The sequence below is a fragment of the Siniperca chuatsi genome, linkage group LG18 (genome assembly GCF_020085105.1).
Source record: "Siniperca chuatsi isolate FFG_IHB_CAS linkage group LG18, ASM2008510v1, whole genome shotgun sequence".
Lineage (NCBI taxonomy): Eukaryota > Metazoa > Chordata > Actinopteri > Centrarchiformes > Sinipercidae > Siniperca > Siniperca chuatsi.
In genome coordinates, this window is record NC_058059.1 from 13,031,048 (window position 1) to 13,046,851 (window position 15,804).

Genomic DNA, 15,804 nt, shown 5'->3' on the forward strand with positions numbered 1-15,804 from the left:
CTTGATCAATACAGCTTTTAGCTTTGGATTTCACTTTCTGCACAATATCATTGGATCAGAGCATCAAGTGAAACCGCTCGAAATTTACGTTTGAGAGTTTAGATTGAACATTTATCAATATGTCTCAGTTTTACAATCAAGAAATTGCAGACAGAGATTTACGATGTCATTCAGTTTGTAGGAATTGTTATAAAGTTGAAAAATAACAGATTGAGTAAAGCAGATTCTGAGCACCTGAGAGCTTGACTCACCGTCCAAACATAGGACATCAGAAAGCATCCTGTCACTTTACCCAGCCAGAGCTCCAGCACTTTTCTTTCTCTGGAAGAAAAAAGTAGAGTTATTAGAAGGAGCTCATATGTCTGCCATCTAGAACTGAAAGGACTAAATTTCAAGCTCCGGTCATTTCCCCACTTAGACTTTCACCCAGTCATGCAAAGTACCCCTTATCCTCTTCTGTTCTTCGATCTTCAATCATCCCCCACTCGCCCTGTACCTCTTTCTCCATCTTTTTTTCTGGCCCACCCTCTCTCTCTCTCTCTAATAACAGGATGTCGGCTTTCTCTCACATGGTTGCTGACCTTCCAGGCAAAGAGCAGAGGAGCTCACAGCTTTAAATAATTCCTGTTGCCTGCATTTGTCTCAACGACTGTAGATGAAACAGTGAGCGGGGCATCTGTACTTAAACTCTGGTCGATGAATTAATTGTCAAAGAGCCAGTGGAGCCCACAGGTAAGAAGAAGCTTATTCCTAAGTGGAACAAGATCAACTGCATTACGCCTGTACTTCCAAACTAATGGGAGCAAGTGGAGGTACAGCATAATACTCTGTGATCATAATGACAACACATCTCAATGTTGAAATTCAAACTTGTGTTCAATTCAAGAACTTTGCCGTATGAGCCATGAAGTGATCGTCCAGTCTATCTATCTATCCTCCAGAGAGGGACTGTCTGGAACAAATGCAAGCACAGGCCTGCATCACAGACAGCATCTGTGTTGACAGTGTTGTTGTTACAAAGAAAATATGGCTGTGTGTCTTTCCTTTGGCATGCATGGGTGTGCATGGGAGATACAGCGCAGAGAGTTAGTGTGTGGGAAGCACAGCAGCCACTGGCAGAAATCAGTGAATGAATGACAGATGGAAAAGCCATACCTGTGGAAAGCCTTGATATGAGATGCTCCTCTATCTAAAGGAAATCATGAAAAGATATAATGTCCCTGCAGCTGGAAAAGACATTGAATAACGTCTGATTCTGGGACTGAATCTCCGACAGTTTGTCTCTTGATATACTGTAACTCCACCATTTGCTCTGTCTGACAGTCTCTGTGCCCATATTACATGACAGACTGCTTGAAGCTGGAATGTGAGGTGATAAACGCAAAACTTTAGTGTTACTTTTCTACCGCTTACAAACAGAAATCTCCTGCAGCCTCTGCAAACCTGAGTGCTCCTCCATATCTGACATCTTTCAAACTTTCTGGCAAAAACCTCTCCTCCCTCCCACATATTTGGTCATTACCTGTCCTGTCCTCAAATACTGCTCTTATTGAGATTGTTATATGCACCAAATATCTCTGCGCTGATTGGCTGGACTCATTTCCTGTAATTATAAGGGAGGAAACTGGGGTGAGGGGTTGCAGCTTGCTAAGTTTAGCCCTGTGGAGAAACCCAAGTGTTGGTTTGTGTGTTTATGTGCATCAGAAAGTGAATGACTGAGCGTATGTATCTGTGTGTAGGTGCTAAGAGGAGCTGGTGCAAAAGATGTCTTCATTTCAACATATTTGTGATGTTCCAGGTAATTAAGAATTCCAAACTTAACAGTTCAGCGATGAAGATGCCATTGACAGCTATTACAAAATACCTTGTTTGTTCTGATTTCTTGTTTAAGAGCAGGGAACAAAATGTACTTATGGGGCTAATTTATTCATAATTATCTTATGTCAGTTAGGCAGTGAGAGTTTCATGATTTTCCTGCAGCCATATTTCCAAGTGGGTGATGTCTCATCATCCTTCACCACCATTTGTGGTGGTTTCAATCCACACAGAAATTCTCCCTCATAGGCAGACACTTTAAGTGCTGTTCAGTTTCAGATTTAAATTTTTCTGGATTACTATTAGCCAACATTACACTACTAGGCCTGCCTTCATGCTGCACCATAAGTGGGCCTAACAAGACGAATGTTGGTACACACACACACACACACACACTCTGCATTAGCCATCAGTGCCAGAGTCCAACAAGCTGAAATACTTGAAACTTGACTGTGGTAAACCACAAATTGCTGCCTTGCCATGCACCCTCACTTGACATGCCATACCCATCATGTAAGCCTAATGACGGACGTCACTCCTGCCAGGGGCAGAGCCAGGGCAATGACTAGGTGGTGGGTAGGAGTTTGATCACTCTCTGTGTGTTTAATATTGCCCAAAAACACTTGCTCAGCTCTCCTTCAATGAGCTTCTCTGTCCTGTAGAGAGTTAGAGGGTTGTTGGTGCATTCAAAGACAACACCACGGAGCACCATAAGGTGCAGCAGGTTGTGCACGGCTCCCTCTGGGCTCTGAGACGCTGATGTAAACATCAGGACCTCAGTGATGTCACAGACATCAGCTATGGTTCACTGACGCTCAGTGATCAACAGCAGAGCACACAGAGGTTTTGTTTCATGCATTCAACAGTCAAATATTGCCATTGACACCTTGCCACTATACACTGACTGGCGATGGAGTCTAGCTCGCTGCCAGACATTAACACACACAGTGGGTGTAAAAATGGTACACATCACTATTCCTTTATTTCCCTGCACTGTGTGTAGGCTATTTTACTCCAACTACACTGATGAGCATGATCTGAATCCAAATTGACAAGTGAGCACAAGAATCATCAAATCATATTATAAAGCCGATGTTTAAAGTTCAATCTTGACTTTGGAAGCAGAAGTGGAGAAAACAATCTCACTACAAAGTCCATTTAGTAGCTTTGGATCATATTAAATGAATCGACAATTCAACTTATATATTAACACGGACAAGAAGCTTTTTAAGTACTCAGAAAACAATGGAAATTTCAACAGATTTCCCAGTTGCCATGGAATTGTAATTCCAACTGGGCGAACTACATCCGGTGATGAAGATGATGTGATATGATCGAAAGCTCCAGGACAGCCACTTAATGGACCTTGAGGTGAGATTGTTTCATAAACATTATAAAATGTTTCATAGTCATAACAAATAACACTAAAATGACTATGAGATAGTATGATAATAATAATAATAATATTGATTTAAAAGATCATATGCTTTGGATAAAGGATTATAGGTCTTTCAAAATATGTTAAAAAGAAAAAACTAAACAAGGCAGCAAGAACTCAGCAACATTTTTAGATTTCACTTGGACAGACCTTACTAACTAGTTTCGTTAGTAGCTCAATGTCGAGTATTCAAAACGTCTATAAACTCAACTGCATCTTATCTTAACGCAATTTAGAAGCGATATTCTCCCTCAGATCAGACGTTAAGACGTACTGAGCGGCGATCAAGGCACCAATTACTGATAAGCAGCACCATCATCATCATCATCATCAGACACTCCACCAATAACACTGTCGGGGGTCCCGCTGATCGCCGGTAGCCGCTTCCAGCATCAAGTTCAGCGCTGGCAGGAAAATAAGCACTTGAACTGTAATGAACAGCAGCACGGTAAACAAATTACGGACCCGTCTGGTTTCAGTGAGGAAAGCCTGATTATCACAACCGCAAGTTTACTGCTGCAGCTCAAACTGCGCTCCGACACAGACCAGACTACTGAGGGTTTTTTAAAGGCCAAGTATCCTTACCGTCTCGACAAGATCCCAGTTTATCTTGATTTGGTCTCTTTTATTTTCATGTGTCCCTCTGTCTTGTGGCAGACTTTTTCCAAGTGTAGGCTACCACGCGTTATTTGAGGCTGGTTAAATCTGGTGTCGTCCTGCGCACAGCGCCCACCTCCGACGTCTTGGAGAAGTGCACATCAGTAGCCTACGCCCAGCTCATCTCTTACTCTTTCCTCCAATGACACTCAAGACACTCAACATTGAATGTTTGTTTCCTGCTGTCTGTCATTCCTAAATAATGGGACTCTTTATAACCAGAATTGTTATCATACAAGAAAGAATGCAGCAAGTGTCTGTGTGGGTGTTGTTTCTCCTGTCCCTATGGAAATGTGTACTTTTCCCTCTTACTGCAGGTAAAGTGTATGAGGCAGCTCATGCTGGTGCCTGTCTGCCTGCCTGTCGAATAATTACTGTTACAACTACAGATTTATAATACACATAACAAGCCAAGATGCATCAGCTCTTCGCTGCAATGCTTTCTATGCAATGACAAACACATAAACATTACATGTGCACAAAACATAAACAAGGTATTTGCAGGAGGAAGAGTTGCTTTTTAATGTTTCAGTCCAGTGTCAGCCACAGAGAACAAGATAATATAGTGTTAAAAAGCTATAGGAGATACTCAAGAGCTTTGATTGTATACATCAATGTTGAACCCTTTTATTTGAAATGAAAGTAAGAAGAGAGGTGCTTATTTATGTATGGTGCCCTATGACAGATCCATTGCACAAGTACATGTGCAATGGATTTCTAGTTTTTTTTTTCTATTCTAAGAAATTGTGCAAGACAAAAGAAAACTGAAATATATATTAACATTGTTTTGTGTTAATTGAACAAATTCCATCAAACATTACAAAAACATTATCAGTGAGAACAAATACACGGCATAAGAGCATGGAGGGTTCAGTTCCTCAATGTTTAAGAAAAACAACGGAAAAAGACATTAGCAGAGAAATAATCAACATTGAATGACATTGATTATTTGCATCTTAATGCCAGGAACTAGTTGAATGAAGTACAGAACCATTTTGCCCCATGAACTATATGCATTACAAAATATACATAAACAACAGAAAATAACCACTCAATCTATTATAGAGTCCTCTCCGTAAGGACCATTCTGAACTTTATCCTTGTATAACATTTTTATGCATTAATAACAATTAAACTTGACCTGCAAAGTGTCTAATTTACACAATGCTGTACACATTACGTTTCTGAGCTTTCATTTACTGGGAATGGTTACATATCACGTTACTTTAAAACAATAAAAACTAATAATATTAAAATATCCCATTTTTGTTCTGAAGCCCAGATGATAAGTCGTTTTGTTGCCAGAAAGCATGTTGACTGAGCAATTCTTGCTTACAAATAAATCATTTTTCCCCTTAACTTTATATAATCAGAATTTCTAAACCTTTCACTCGCTTCACTAATAGCATACCTTTCCACATAAATATTTTTTCCTAATGCTGTATGTGACCCCTGAGGGACTCAGTAGGTCATTACAGTAAACTATCATATTCTGTGTGGAACAAAAATGTCCCTCAAGAGCTCAACACACTTCCAGCACAAACAAAAAGCTCAGCACAAAACACGTGTTATAAAAATCCACTTGTGCAGATATTGAACTGGCATAGCCCCCAGCCAGTGTATTGAAATTTACTCCAGCATTTTCATCTATAAAACTGATATGACAACAATATTAGAGCAGAAATAAAGCTTACAGTGGAACCTCTGACCCAATGTTATTCTAACAGAATACACAAACAATCAGTTTTAAAATCTGACTGAAATATAAACTGCTGTAAACTGACACTGTTGCCCTATCCCATTCATATTCATAAATGGGATGCAAGTCAGATGTTGACAGTGTGGGCATGTTTCTTGCACAAAGCCCTGTCTTTTTTGGAGAAGAACGGCTGACCTTCCAGACTAGTAGAGCAGACCTGTGGAGAGAGCCAATTATATACAGAGCAGTGTTGTTATTCACACAATATTCTCAACATTGTCTTATTTTTTGAAATTGTGAAATTGTCTCCTAGACCTACCGCGCACACAAAGCAGGTGTCATGCCAGGTGAAGCCTAGAGCCTCCAGGAACTTGTCCCCTGCCTCGATGGGGAAGTCACAGCCATGGCAGTTGGTCCCAAAAAGATTGTAGTAGTCTGAGTGAATAGTACATTGACAAAATGTTATTCTGTTTGCACACTTTTTTTTCTTTTTTTTTTACATTTAATTCACTGTTGTGGGCTTCCTACTGTACCTCGCTCACAGTATGGCTGTCCATCCTCCATGTGAAACATGTTGCCTTTGATTGGATGTTGGCAGGCAGCACAAACGAAACAGGACACATGCCAGGTCTGTTTCAGGGCATTCATGACCTCCTGCAGAGAAAAGAGAAGCAATGAATGAAGAACAGCTTGTTGAAGTTAATGTTATTATATAGTCCTCATATGATCCATCAAATAATTGAAGAACATTGTTTTTGTAAATTAATTGAATTAAATGATTATATTGTATTCTTATAATTATCCATTAGATGTACTTGGATTTTGTGACACCGTTAGTAATAACATTTCTCTCTCTGTGTGTTTTGAACTATATTCCCCAAGCATTTCTTTGCATCAGTGACAGCACTTTAGTGCTAACAGCAGCTGTTGCATCCCAAACAAACAATCCTAATTTGTTCTACTGTGACTGAAAGAGCAACTATAAACAACTGAATGTTATTTTATATCTACATTCCAGTTCTTGTTTGAACATATCCAGAAATCTTACTAACATACAAGGTACAATGGATAATATACATGGGTTGCATTTGTTTTAATGGTTAAATTCAAGCATTATCATTCAGTTCATAATCACATTCCCTACAATGGATTAAGCAGCCAGCCTCTGCTTTATTTGTGACGAAGAAAAGTCAATGATGTTTATAGTATTCGTAAAGAGAGTTTTCAGTACAAGTACAGAGAACAATATCCCTTCAGTTTTATAACCCACCCCCAGAATCTTCTGGTGGCAGCGAGCGCAGGTGGGAGCGAAGAACTGCTCGTAGCAACGTTCGCAGTACACCTGGCCCTTCTCCTCCACAAATCCATGTTCTGCCAGGGAGGAGTGGCAGTGAGCACAGTTGAATTCCTCGGGGTGCCATGACATGCCCATGGCCACAAGGAATGGGCCCCTGGTGAGAATAAGCAAGGGACAGAGGAAAATTACTCCAACATTTTTCATTGTTCCAGAGTTCTTACTGTAAATGTAGTTTTTCTGAGGATATTTACCTGATGACATTGTTGCACTTGTTGCACATTGGGGTGCGTGTACCGGCTGGTATATGCTCAGCCCGCTGCACCAGAGAGTTGAGGTCCTGTGGATGCGGCTGTGGAGTGGGGCGGTCTGGACCTTTGGGAGCAGGGTTGGCAACTTTGCCAAATGAAGGAGCAGCTCCACCCTTAGGAAAACCTAAACCAGCAGGGAAAATAATGGGTCGGCATTGAAATGGAAAAATAGCTGGCCTGGCATGAGTGTACTAGATAAAGTATTAGACAAAATGTACTTTCCAAAACTTAAATTTAATAAACACCACTTTCTTAGCATTACTTGACCAGAACAAGTGTGCACAGTTCAGTTGTGTGTTGTCAGATAATGAATGGGAATTATTTGATGATCTCTAACCTCCATGCCTAAGGCATGAGACAGCTGGATTGGACAGAGCCACCCCACCCAGCCCAGACAAGGGATCAATTTTTCCCACTGAGGGAAACAACACATTCCCAGAGTCAGAGGAGACACCTGGAAAAATAATCTCCCTCCTCTGATCTCAAAACACATGGAGAGGATGCACAGTTTTTCATTCTCTTTCTCAAAGCAAAGACGCATCCAAGACGGAGGTCAGTGTTGTCCAGCCCTCAGAGGGAGTGCTCGAGGGTAAAGGTATCGGGGACAGAGACACTATTGAAAAAGAGAGCGCTGTTATCAAAGACTTGCGAGGTCAAAGGACAAGTGCTCCCTAAATTTCCTTGAAACGGAGAGCAAACAAACTGAATAAACAGAACGGGGCACTAGCAGGGATGTGAGAAGACTGTGGGAGTGGGTTTAATAGGCAGAAAGATAGTAGAGAGTAAGTGTGATGGAGAGAGGTATGGGCTCCAAATAGGGATACAAAGAAGATTCTCTCAGAGATTTATTAGTTGATAAATTATTTGACTAAAATAATGTTTCTGTTATGGTTAATCTGAAGAGTTGCTCTTCATATAAACACTGTTGGCCAATTTCCAGTGACATCAAACATAATTATGCCTAAAATATCAAAATTGCTTCCTGAGCAGGGCCATATCTACCATTAAAGACACTGAGGTGATGTCCTTGGGAATTTGGGGGTTTAGCAACCTGGGAGGAGTTTACAATTAAAAACGTACACATGGAGGATATTTTGTAGGCTGATTACAATATTTTTAGAGTCTATATATTTAAATTTGACTACTTCTAGTCCAAAAAAATAAATAAAATAAAATAAAATAAAAGGATTTTGTATTTCTCTACTACAAATGTTTTGAGACAGCATTTAGACCTTCCTGTTTGGAAATAAAAATGTACAGAAAATATAATCGGACAGTTAAATGAAAAATTAAAAACGTCATAGAAAGTGTGTGTATAATGCAGTCAATAAAGTCTGTTCATCAGAGGAGAAAAGAGAAAAGACAGGAAAGAAATGTACGAGCTTCAACAACAGGAAGCGGATGATAAACATATTCCTCAGATATTAAACACATCTTTTAATAGTATCATGATTTAGCATCTACTATCCATTAATTTATTTTAGATGAAAAGTAATTTGTTTCACATTTAATTGAATGCAATATTGATGCAGAGAATTATGTTGGAGTCAAAATATTTTTCAATGGCACTCTGTGACCTTATCTGTGTGAACGCTTCTCCAGTTTGGTGGATGTTGGCAAGCTGTGAGTCTAAACGCATCCTTTGGCAAGAGCAAAGATGATAAGTGAAACAGACATTTGTACTGTCATTGCTGTCTTGCTGTGTAAGGAAGATAAGGAGAAAAAAGTCAGCATGTGAAGGCATCCACTGAATCACAGCAGGACTGCAAATCTCTGCTTTGTCTGTTCTGTCTCTCTAAATTCAGAGAAAGAGGGATGAAAAGCAAAGCAAAGGAGTCACTCTGACAAACTATATATGTGTTTGATTAAAGTCTCTATGTATAAAATTTTAGTATGATTAAAAAATTAAAATGATCTTTTCAACAACATGCATGGCCTAAATATTCTATTAATTTCTTGCTTAAAAGATGCTGGCAGTTAAAGTGCCAAAATTATTAATTAATGTAAATAAATTTAAAGGTCACGTAGAAAATTCCCCATACCCAGCCCAATTCGACATGGCCACTATGAGATACGTACTTGAACTCAAGTATGTGTTAATCTGACAAATAACACAGCCAACAGAGAACCAACTGTGGCCTCTCCTCTCCCTGTGGCACCTTTCAGTGGCCGTTTCTTAAAAGGCCTCTAGGGAAATACCTTAGGGCACATAGTGCATCTGTTCATGTATGAGTGTATACTTGTGTCCTAGTATTGCTAATAATGACCCCTGACTGATGCCTTTCAGCAAATATTTACCCTGACCAGCTCGAGGTCTCGTGGCAGAGATTGCTGTATTTAAAGGGCAGCCTTCACACAAAATAAAATACATAATTCTCAATTTCACAATCTATTTAACTGAGGGGATCTTGGGAAAAGCCAATAATCTGAGCTTATTAACAAAATACCTCTGGTTTTTATAGAGCTCATAATCTTAAATGGCTTAGTGTCAGGTATTAAATCTGCAATAAATGTTATGGTTGAGCAGCAGTGATTTAAAAAGAATGGGGCTGCCCTCTGTAGGCTAAAAGAAGAAACTACACAAAATAAATTGTACGTTCCTGGCAGAAGCAGAACCATTTAAGTTTCAGTTAAAAAACAGAAGTTGGGGAAGATTTCTGATTGTGTTCCTCTACCTGATGGACCTCCAGGCTGGTGGGGAGGCTTGTTCTGGGCTGCTGGGCTCTTGAACGCGGAAGCAGGGACGACGTTGCCATTCCTGGGTACTGCTGCAGATTTGGAATATGTTTTTGCTGCAGGCAAGGTGTGCACAGTGGGAATGGTTTTGACAACTGCCTCACTAGGAAAGAGATATACATATTTTTTATAAAACATAATTCACTACAACACACACACACACACACACACACACACACACACACATATATATACATACAGTATACTGCATTTGTTTTTCTTGTCGTCAGTGAAAACACTCTCTTTCTGACTCTGATAGTGATACATCTTCGACCAGTGTCAACTCATGTCTGTCACTGTCTGTTTTTTGTGGAAACACCCACCACGGTCACAGCCTCCTATCTGATATGGTATTTGTGTGACTTGTTCCTACAATTTCAACATATTTAAATACAAACTGTGGCAAATCCCTGAATAAGAAGGAAATCGAAAAGTGGGACTGTGCCACCAGTTGAATTGAACCTCCAGTATAAACTAATGCTTAGTGTGATCTGGTCAACTGAAGGTTCTTTCACTGCAGGTACTAACTAGTTGGTTGGAATCTCAGTGACACATGCAAACAATCAAGACAATTATGGGGCACTTTCAAATAAGATTATGCACTGCTTCCCACTGTTCATATGGTTTTTCAATTACTGACATAAGGAAACAATTACAGGTGGTGATCCCATAGTATCTACTGTACATGTAGCTCAGCCTCCAATAATTTACAGAGATAACCAGTGGTACAATTTTAGTGGCGGTTATTGCTTTTATTCTCCTGAAACAGCAAAGATGACGACATTTTGAGGTAGTGGAGGTTTCTTTCCCGTGGTAGCACAAAATGTTAAGAGCCACAATAAATTTTAGTAGAAAATGAGAAGCAGTAGTTTTTCTAGTCCACACCTCTTGTAAAAATTCACAGCTTTCATTTCAAGCTGAGAACCTCCTGTGGGCAGCAAAGAGTTCAAACTCAATAAAGGCTGAAAACTTGTTGCATACATTTCTCAACTAGTGAAGATTTAATACTTTAACAGTTAACAGTAGTTAACAGTTTGGTACATATAATCTGCTTCTCAAATTTCACAATATTTGATTGAATCTTAAATATTGTCTGGATCTGCCCTTTAGAAGTATCCTTAATGTTAATGGAACAAAGCCACCATCTGTGGGGGACATATATGGCGATAGGTGCAACAGGGCTCAGAAGTTCCCAATCAACCAGACAAAGACATCAGCAACTATCATGTAGACGCTGCTGCTGCTCAGATAGCCCGGTTGCGCAAAGGATTTGTACCATCAGGATAACAATTTGTAACCCTGAAGCTCTTTGGTTTGTCAGCTACAGCACACAGCATGTTGCTAACAACAGAGCCTATTGTACTGTCAAACATAGATTTATGGTTTTATGTTTGTGATCCTGTCTTAAGTGTTTTCTTTCTCTTCTCCTGTCTGTTAGGTGTTTTTCTTTTTTTTTTTCTTTAAAGATTTTTTTGGGGGCCTTTTGCCTTTATTTGAGAGGAACAACTGAAGAGAGACAGGAAATGTGGGAGAGAGAGGGGGATGACATGCAGCAAAGGGACACAGGTTGGATTCGAACCTGTGCCACTGCATTGTACAGGGATTTTTAACTCTCTACTCTTCATGCATAACTATTTCCTTCATATCACAGACCATCACCTACTGGAAATTTCTAATTGACAAGTTTACTTTTTTCTGCCAGGCACGAAGGAAAGAAGGAATGAAAGAGTAAGAAATAAGCAACAGCAGAAAAGAAAGAAAACATTTTATTGAGGTACAATCATCAAAAGTTGACAAATGAAACTACTTTGGTTAGTGTAGAAAATAGAGAAAAAAAAGATACAGACATGCTCAGAAAAATAAAGTATAAGATTACAGAAAGTGTGCAAAGGAGTGGCGGCTCGGACATAAACACTATGCTATCTAAAAGTAGACATGTACACTGCAATATACTGTAATGTTGCAATTCCAAGCACACATCCATATTTACTTGCATGCATGCATTTCATTAACATTTTGAAATCTAATCACATATAGCAAAATAATATGTACCTTAAAACATTTTTAAAGCAGTTATTTGAGAGTGTATTTGCAAAAACAAGATACTGTATGTTGTTTATATTTTGGAATTGGGACGTTTAATAAATTATCAAATGAAGGCTGTAACTACATTGGTATGCAAAAGGAGGCAATGTAAGTTTAAGTTAAACAAATGAAACAAGACAAAACAAAACCTTGCCGACTACACATTAAGCACCCGTGCTGAAACATCATGATGCCAATCTCTCAGCTTGTTGTACATGTGTCCTATAACTTCTGGGTCCAACTTGTTTGCTCTGATTTGCCCCATCAGACAGGATTAAAAGAGAAGAAGGAGAAAAAGGGAAAGTTGTAAGGTTAATAGCAATAGCACCCAAAAAAACCCAGAGACTTTCTCCTTGCAGATGTGTATTTAATTATAAGACAAGGCAGATGTGTAATATCTGCCCTCTTTTAAGGAAGAGTACACTGAATAGAATCTCACTAACAGAAGTAGAGCAGGAATCTCCTTCTGGCAGGGCTGCAATTACCCACAATACCACTTAATTACCCACAGTTTCCACTGAGTGACATGCTGATTGGTTGGGGATGTGGTACGGAGGGCAGACTGCGTTTACTGCAGATTAAATCGACTTAAGACTGAGAACAGCAGTAGCAATCACAGCCTATGCTGAGTCTATGGCTGTCTCCACTCAACCATCTTCCTCTTAGAGCTCTCAATGTGGTTTCTCCAAATTAAGCCTTAAATTAAGCATGATACTATGGGACCACAAAATCAGGAAATCAGGCCTTAACTTGGAATCACAGGCTCCTAGACATGCTTAGATGAGTACTTTGAGGGCCAATTCTGAATTTGAAACCTCTATTATCAAGAAATGATTGTAGCAGTGACAACACCATTGCTAAAACACATGCATTACTTCCTGCAAAAGTACTCACAGATGAGAGAAAGACAGAGACAGAGAGCGAATGAACACTCATACCAGATTTGACTGTATCAAAAACCACCAATCACTTACTTCTTTCCACTGTTCTCTGGAACTTGCTCTGCAACAGGGAAGAAAAAAAAGATGAAAATGAAGTCAAACGTATAATAATTGTTCACTGAGAATACAGGGAATCACAATGTTAAAACAATGCTGCTCCAACTTGTTCTACAGTAGGTTCATCTTGTCATAGCTAGGACTACATAAATGAGTGAGTGCCATCCCTACAAACTAGACCCTGATGGGACTTCCTGGACCTATCCCCCAGTTATTCACAGCTGCAGAAACATCATAACAGATTGGATATGCATCAAATGTTCAAAGCTCATCAAATATTCCACACTGATCTGTTAACATCATTTGACAAAAAGAGAGAAGGAGAAAGACAAATCTCTCATCTTACTTCATTCTATTAAGTGAGTTACTGTAAATGTCATTTACAGATCCACACACACACACACACATTCACACAACCCCTACAAATGGAGGGAGGCCCAAAGCCGCAGCCTGCTCATGTAACCATCAATGTCACTTATAGTCAAAACAGTAACAGAAAAAATATATTAAATCATATGGTGATAAAAGCTTTCTTAAACTACTGTGACTAAAGAAACTATAATATCACTGTAGTCTACAGAGACAATGAAGTTTTGATAAAAGAAATCTGATTATTAAACAGGGACATCATTTAAAGTCATCAGTCAAATTTCTGAAGAAAATATGTTGTAAAGGATTACCCTAAAATTGTTAACCTTTGGATAAATCTGTCATGTGCTCCAGCCTAAAAGTGGTTTATTAGATCTAAAATGAACTGACAGCAATACCAAGCTGAGCCTTACAATACTCAGATAATTCTTAAAATTATATTCAGCCACTTAAAAAACGATATGCACAGTAATAAGTCTCTGCAGAGTGTTAAGTCTTCATCAATAACCTGTCTAAGGCCATGTAAGCACACTGCGGTTGGTACACACCATTTTCAGTGCCGGTGAGCTGGGCCAGGATACGGAAGGAGCGGGACTGGGAGGTGCCGGTTCGCGGGTGCCAGTCCTCAGTGTCCTCAATCAGACGCTTCTTGCTGGCTTCGCTCAGTGGGGACGCATGACTCTCGGGCTCCTCAACTGGTTTCCTATACAGCCAGATCAACCAAGAAATTATGATGTTACAGACATGGAAAGCATCTGTGTTTTAAACATGTATCAATAAGGTCATCACTGCTAAAAACAAGTATTAAAACAACTATTACATTGTTAAATATTAACTGTTCAGTATAACAGAACCTCTACCTCAGGTACCACAGTTTATACACACACACACAAGCTCACATACAACATTCATAGTAACAACCAACACACACGGTACTCATGTATACTGTACTATACAGTGAGTGCTCCACATTCAATCAAGGGTGCAGTTTGTAGATACATGATTCACAGTATGACCTAACTGCTGTTAGAGTTCACAGTTACCTCCTAGGTCTAGCTGGAGGTGGAGTTCTGCAGACGAGCAATGAGAGGGTAATGAGAGAAATTGCACAAATTAAAAAGTCACATTAAGTGCTAAGTACACTGTATAACACTGCACTGTTTATATGGGAAAGTCAAGAAACTGTTCTGACTTACTTAAGACTTTTCTGTGGCTCACTATTAGAAGGGAAAACCACAGAGTAGAAGTCAGCCAGATAATAGAACTACATGCGATTTCCTTTAAAAAATTCATGACTAAAGGGTATTAATGACAGTAAAAAAGTGAAGAGCAATTAGATTTACTAAACTAAAATGGTGAAATTAAACACACCAACTGCATATTAACAAGAGTGAGTGTTTGAGATGAAAGTGACAGTGACCATATCTCACCACAAGGTGGGAGTAATGTGCTTTGAAAATTAAGGATCTGCTTTTCTTCCTAAAATAATTTGACAGTACTCTAGAATGCAATAACATTTATGTTAAGTGTTTACATGCACAGTTAAGTTCAAGTGCTGTTCAAACTGTGAGTCAATTTAATGTCAAAAGTCCAAGTCTGTGCAATCATTATTCTGTGTGTGTGTGTGTGTGTGTGTGTGTGTGTGTGTGTGTGTCTCAGGTGAGTCGAGGTGAAGGATGATCAAAGACAGCACAAGTCAGGCTATTCTTAGCCAAAGCAGAATATACTTGGCAGTGATTTGTCTAGCCTTGAGTAAACATACTGACAACAGTAGCAGATGGAGCTAGACAGATGCAGAGCTGGGTGACTTCAGCAGCGCCATGTGCTGACAGGCCTGGCTGCACTGGGTGTAAATACAGTATTAGCTAACAATGAGCCTGATGCCACTGAGAAGATCAATGAACAGTATGAGCTGACTCCCACTGGGTGTCCTGTGATGTCTCAGAGATTAATTATTTACAGGGCTTTGCAGTTTGTTTAGACCTTGAATGAGCATGTACTTTAAGTGGATGAGCAAGAATGTGAGGTTTGTAAGGGCTAGCTAAAAGAGGTGCAAGCATGCCGATGGTAATCATAAACCAGAGAGATGTGAAGGCTGTAATCACATTCCACATGGTCAGAAAGCTACTGCAGCAGATATATTATCATTCACAGCACTAACTTGGTGTCTGTCTCTTCTTCCTCCTGTGGGCAAAGAAGGGGTAAATGGAAAAGGATTGAAGCCAAGAAGGAGCATGAGCAGCCTTGTTTGAGAAATAGACCATGGTCCCAAACGCATGTCCTTTGAAAAGGCCCTTCTGAGAGAATGTGCATAAAGAATACCACAGAAACCATAAACAAAACATGCAGGTGAGGACATGAACACACATGCTGCAACAAATACACTCCACCTCTACGAGCTA

At 39.6% G+C, this 15,804-nt stretch overlaps 2 protein-coding genes across 6 annotated transcripts in view; both read right to left on the minus strand.

Moving 5' to 3' along the window:
• bmpr1bb (bone morphogenetic protein receptor, type IBb) overlaps nucleotides 1-3,992 on the minus strand; it is a 54,996-nt gene extending 51,004 nt beyond the window's left edge. For both annotated transcript variants that reach the window (XM_044173841.1, XM_044173839.1), the window contains exons 1-2: nucleotides 3,839-3,992; nucleotides 252-321 (exon numbers count right to left, since the gene is read on the minus strand). The gene's annotated coding sequence lies outside the window, so the exon portion shown is untranslated. The remainder of the gene's footprint in view (nucleotides 1-251; nucleotides 322-3,838) is intronic.
• A 415-nt stretch (nucleotides 3,993-4,407) lies between these two features.
• The window catches only part of pdlim5b (PDZ and LIM domain 5b), a 37,308-nt gene continuing 25,911 nt past the window's right edge, over nucleotides 4,408-15,804 (minus strand). For 2 of the 4 annotated variants that reach the window (XM_044173226.1, XM_044173225.1), the window contains exons 6-13: nucleotides 13,951-14,105; nucleotides 13,010-13,037; nucleotides 9,890-10,053; nucleotides 7,158-7,338; nucleotides 6,880-7,060; nucleotides 6,143-6,263; nucleotides 5,929-6,044; nucleotides 4,408-5,826 (exon numbers count right to left, since the gene is read on the minus strand). In XM_044173226.1, the coding sequence (XP_044029161.1) occupies nucleotides 5,737-5,826; nucleotides 5,929-6,044; nucleotides 6,143-6,263; nucleotides 6,880-7,060; nucleotides 7,158-7,338; nucleotides 9,890-10,053; nucleotides 13,010-13,037; nucleotides 13,951-14,105 (1,036 nt within the window). In that variant the 3' untranslated portion in view covers nucleotides 4,408-5,736. Of the gene's footprint in view, nucleotides 5,827-5,928; nucleotides 6,045-6,142; nucleotides 6,264-6,879; nucleotides 7,061-7,157; nucleotides 7,339-9,889; nucleotides 10,054-13,009; nucleotides 13,038-13,950; nucleotides 14,106-14,445; nucleotides 14,473-14,598; nucleotides 14,620-15,563; nucleotides 15,587-15,804 lie in introns of all 4 variants that reach the window. The other 2 variants (XM_044173227.1, XM_044173228.1) reach the window with 2 other exon arrangements.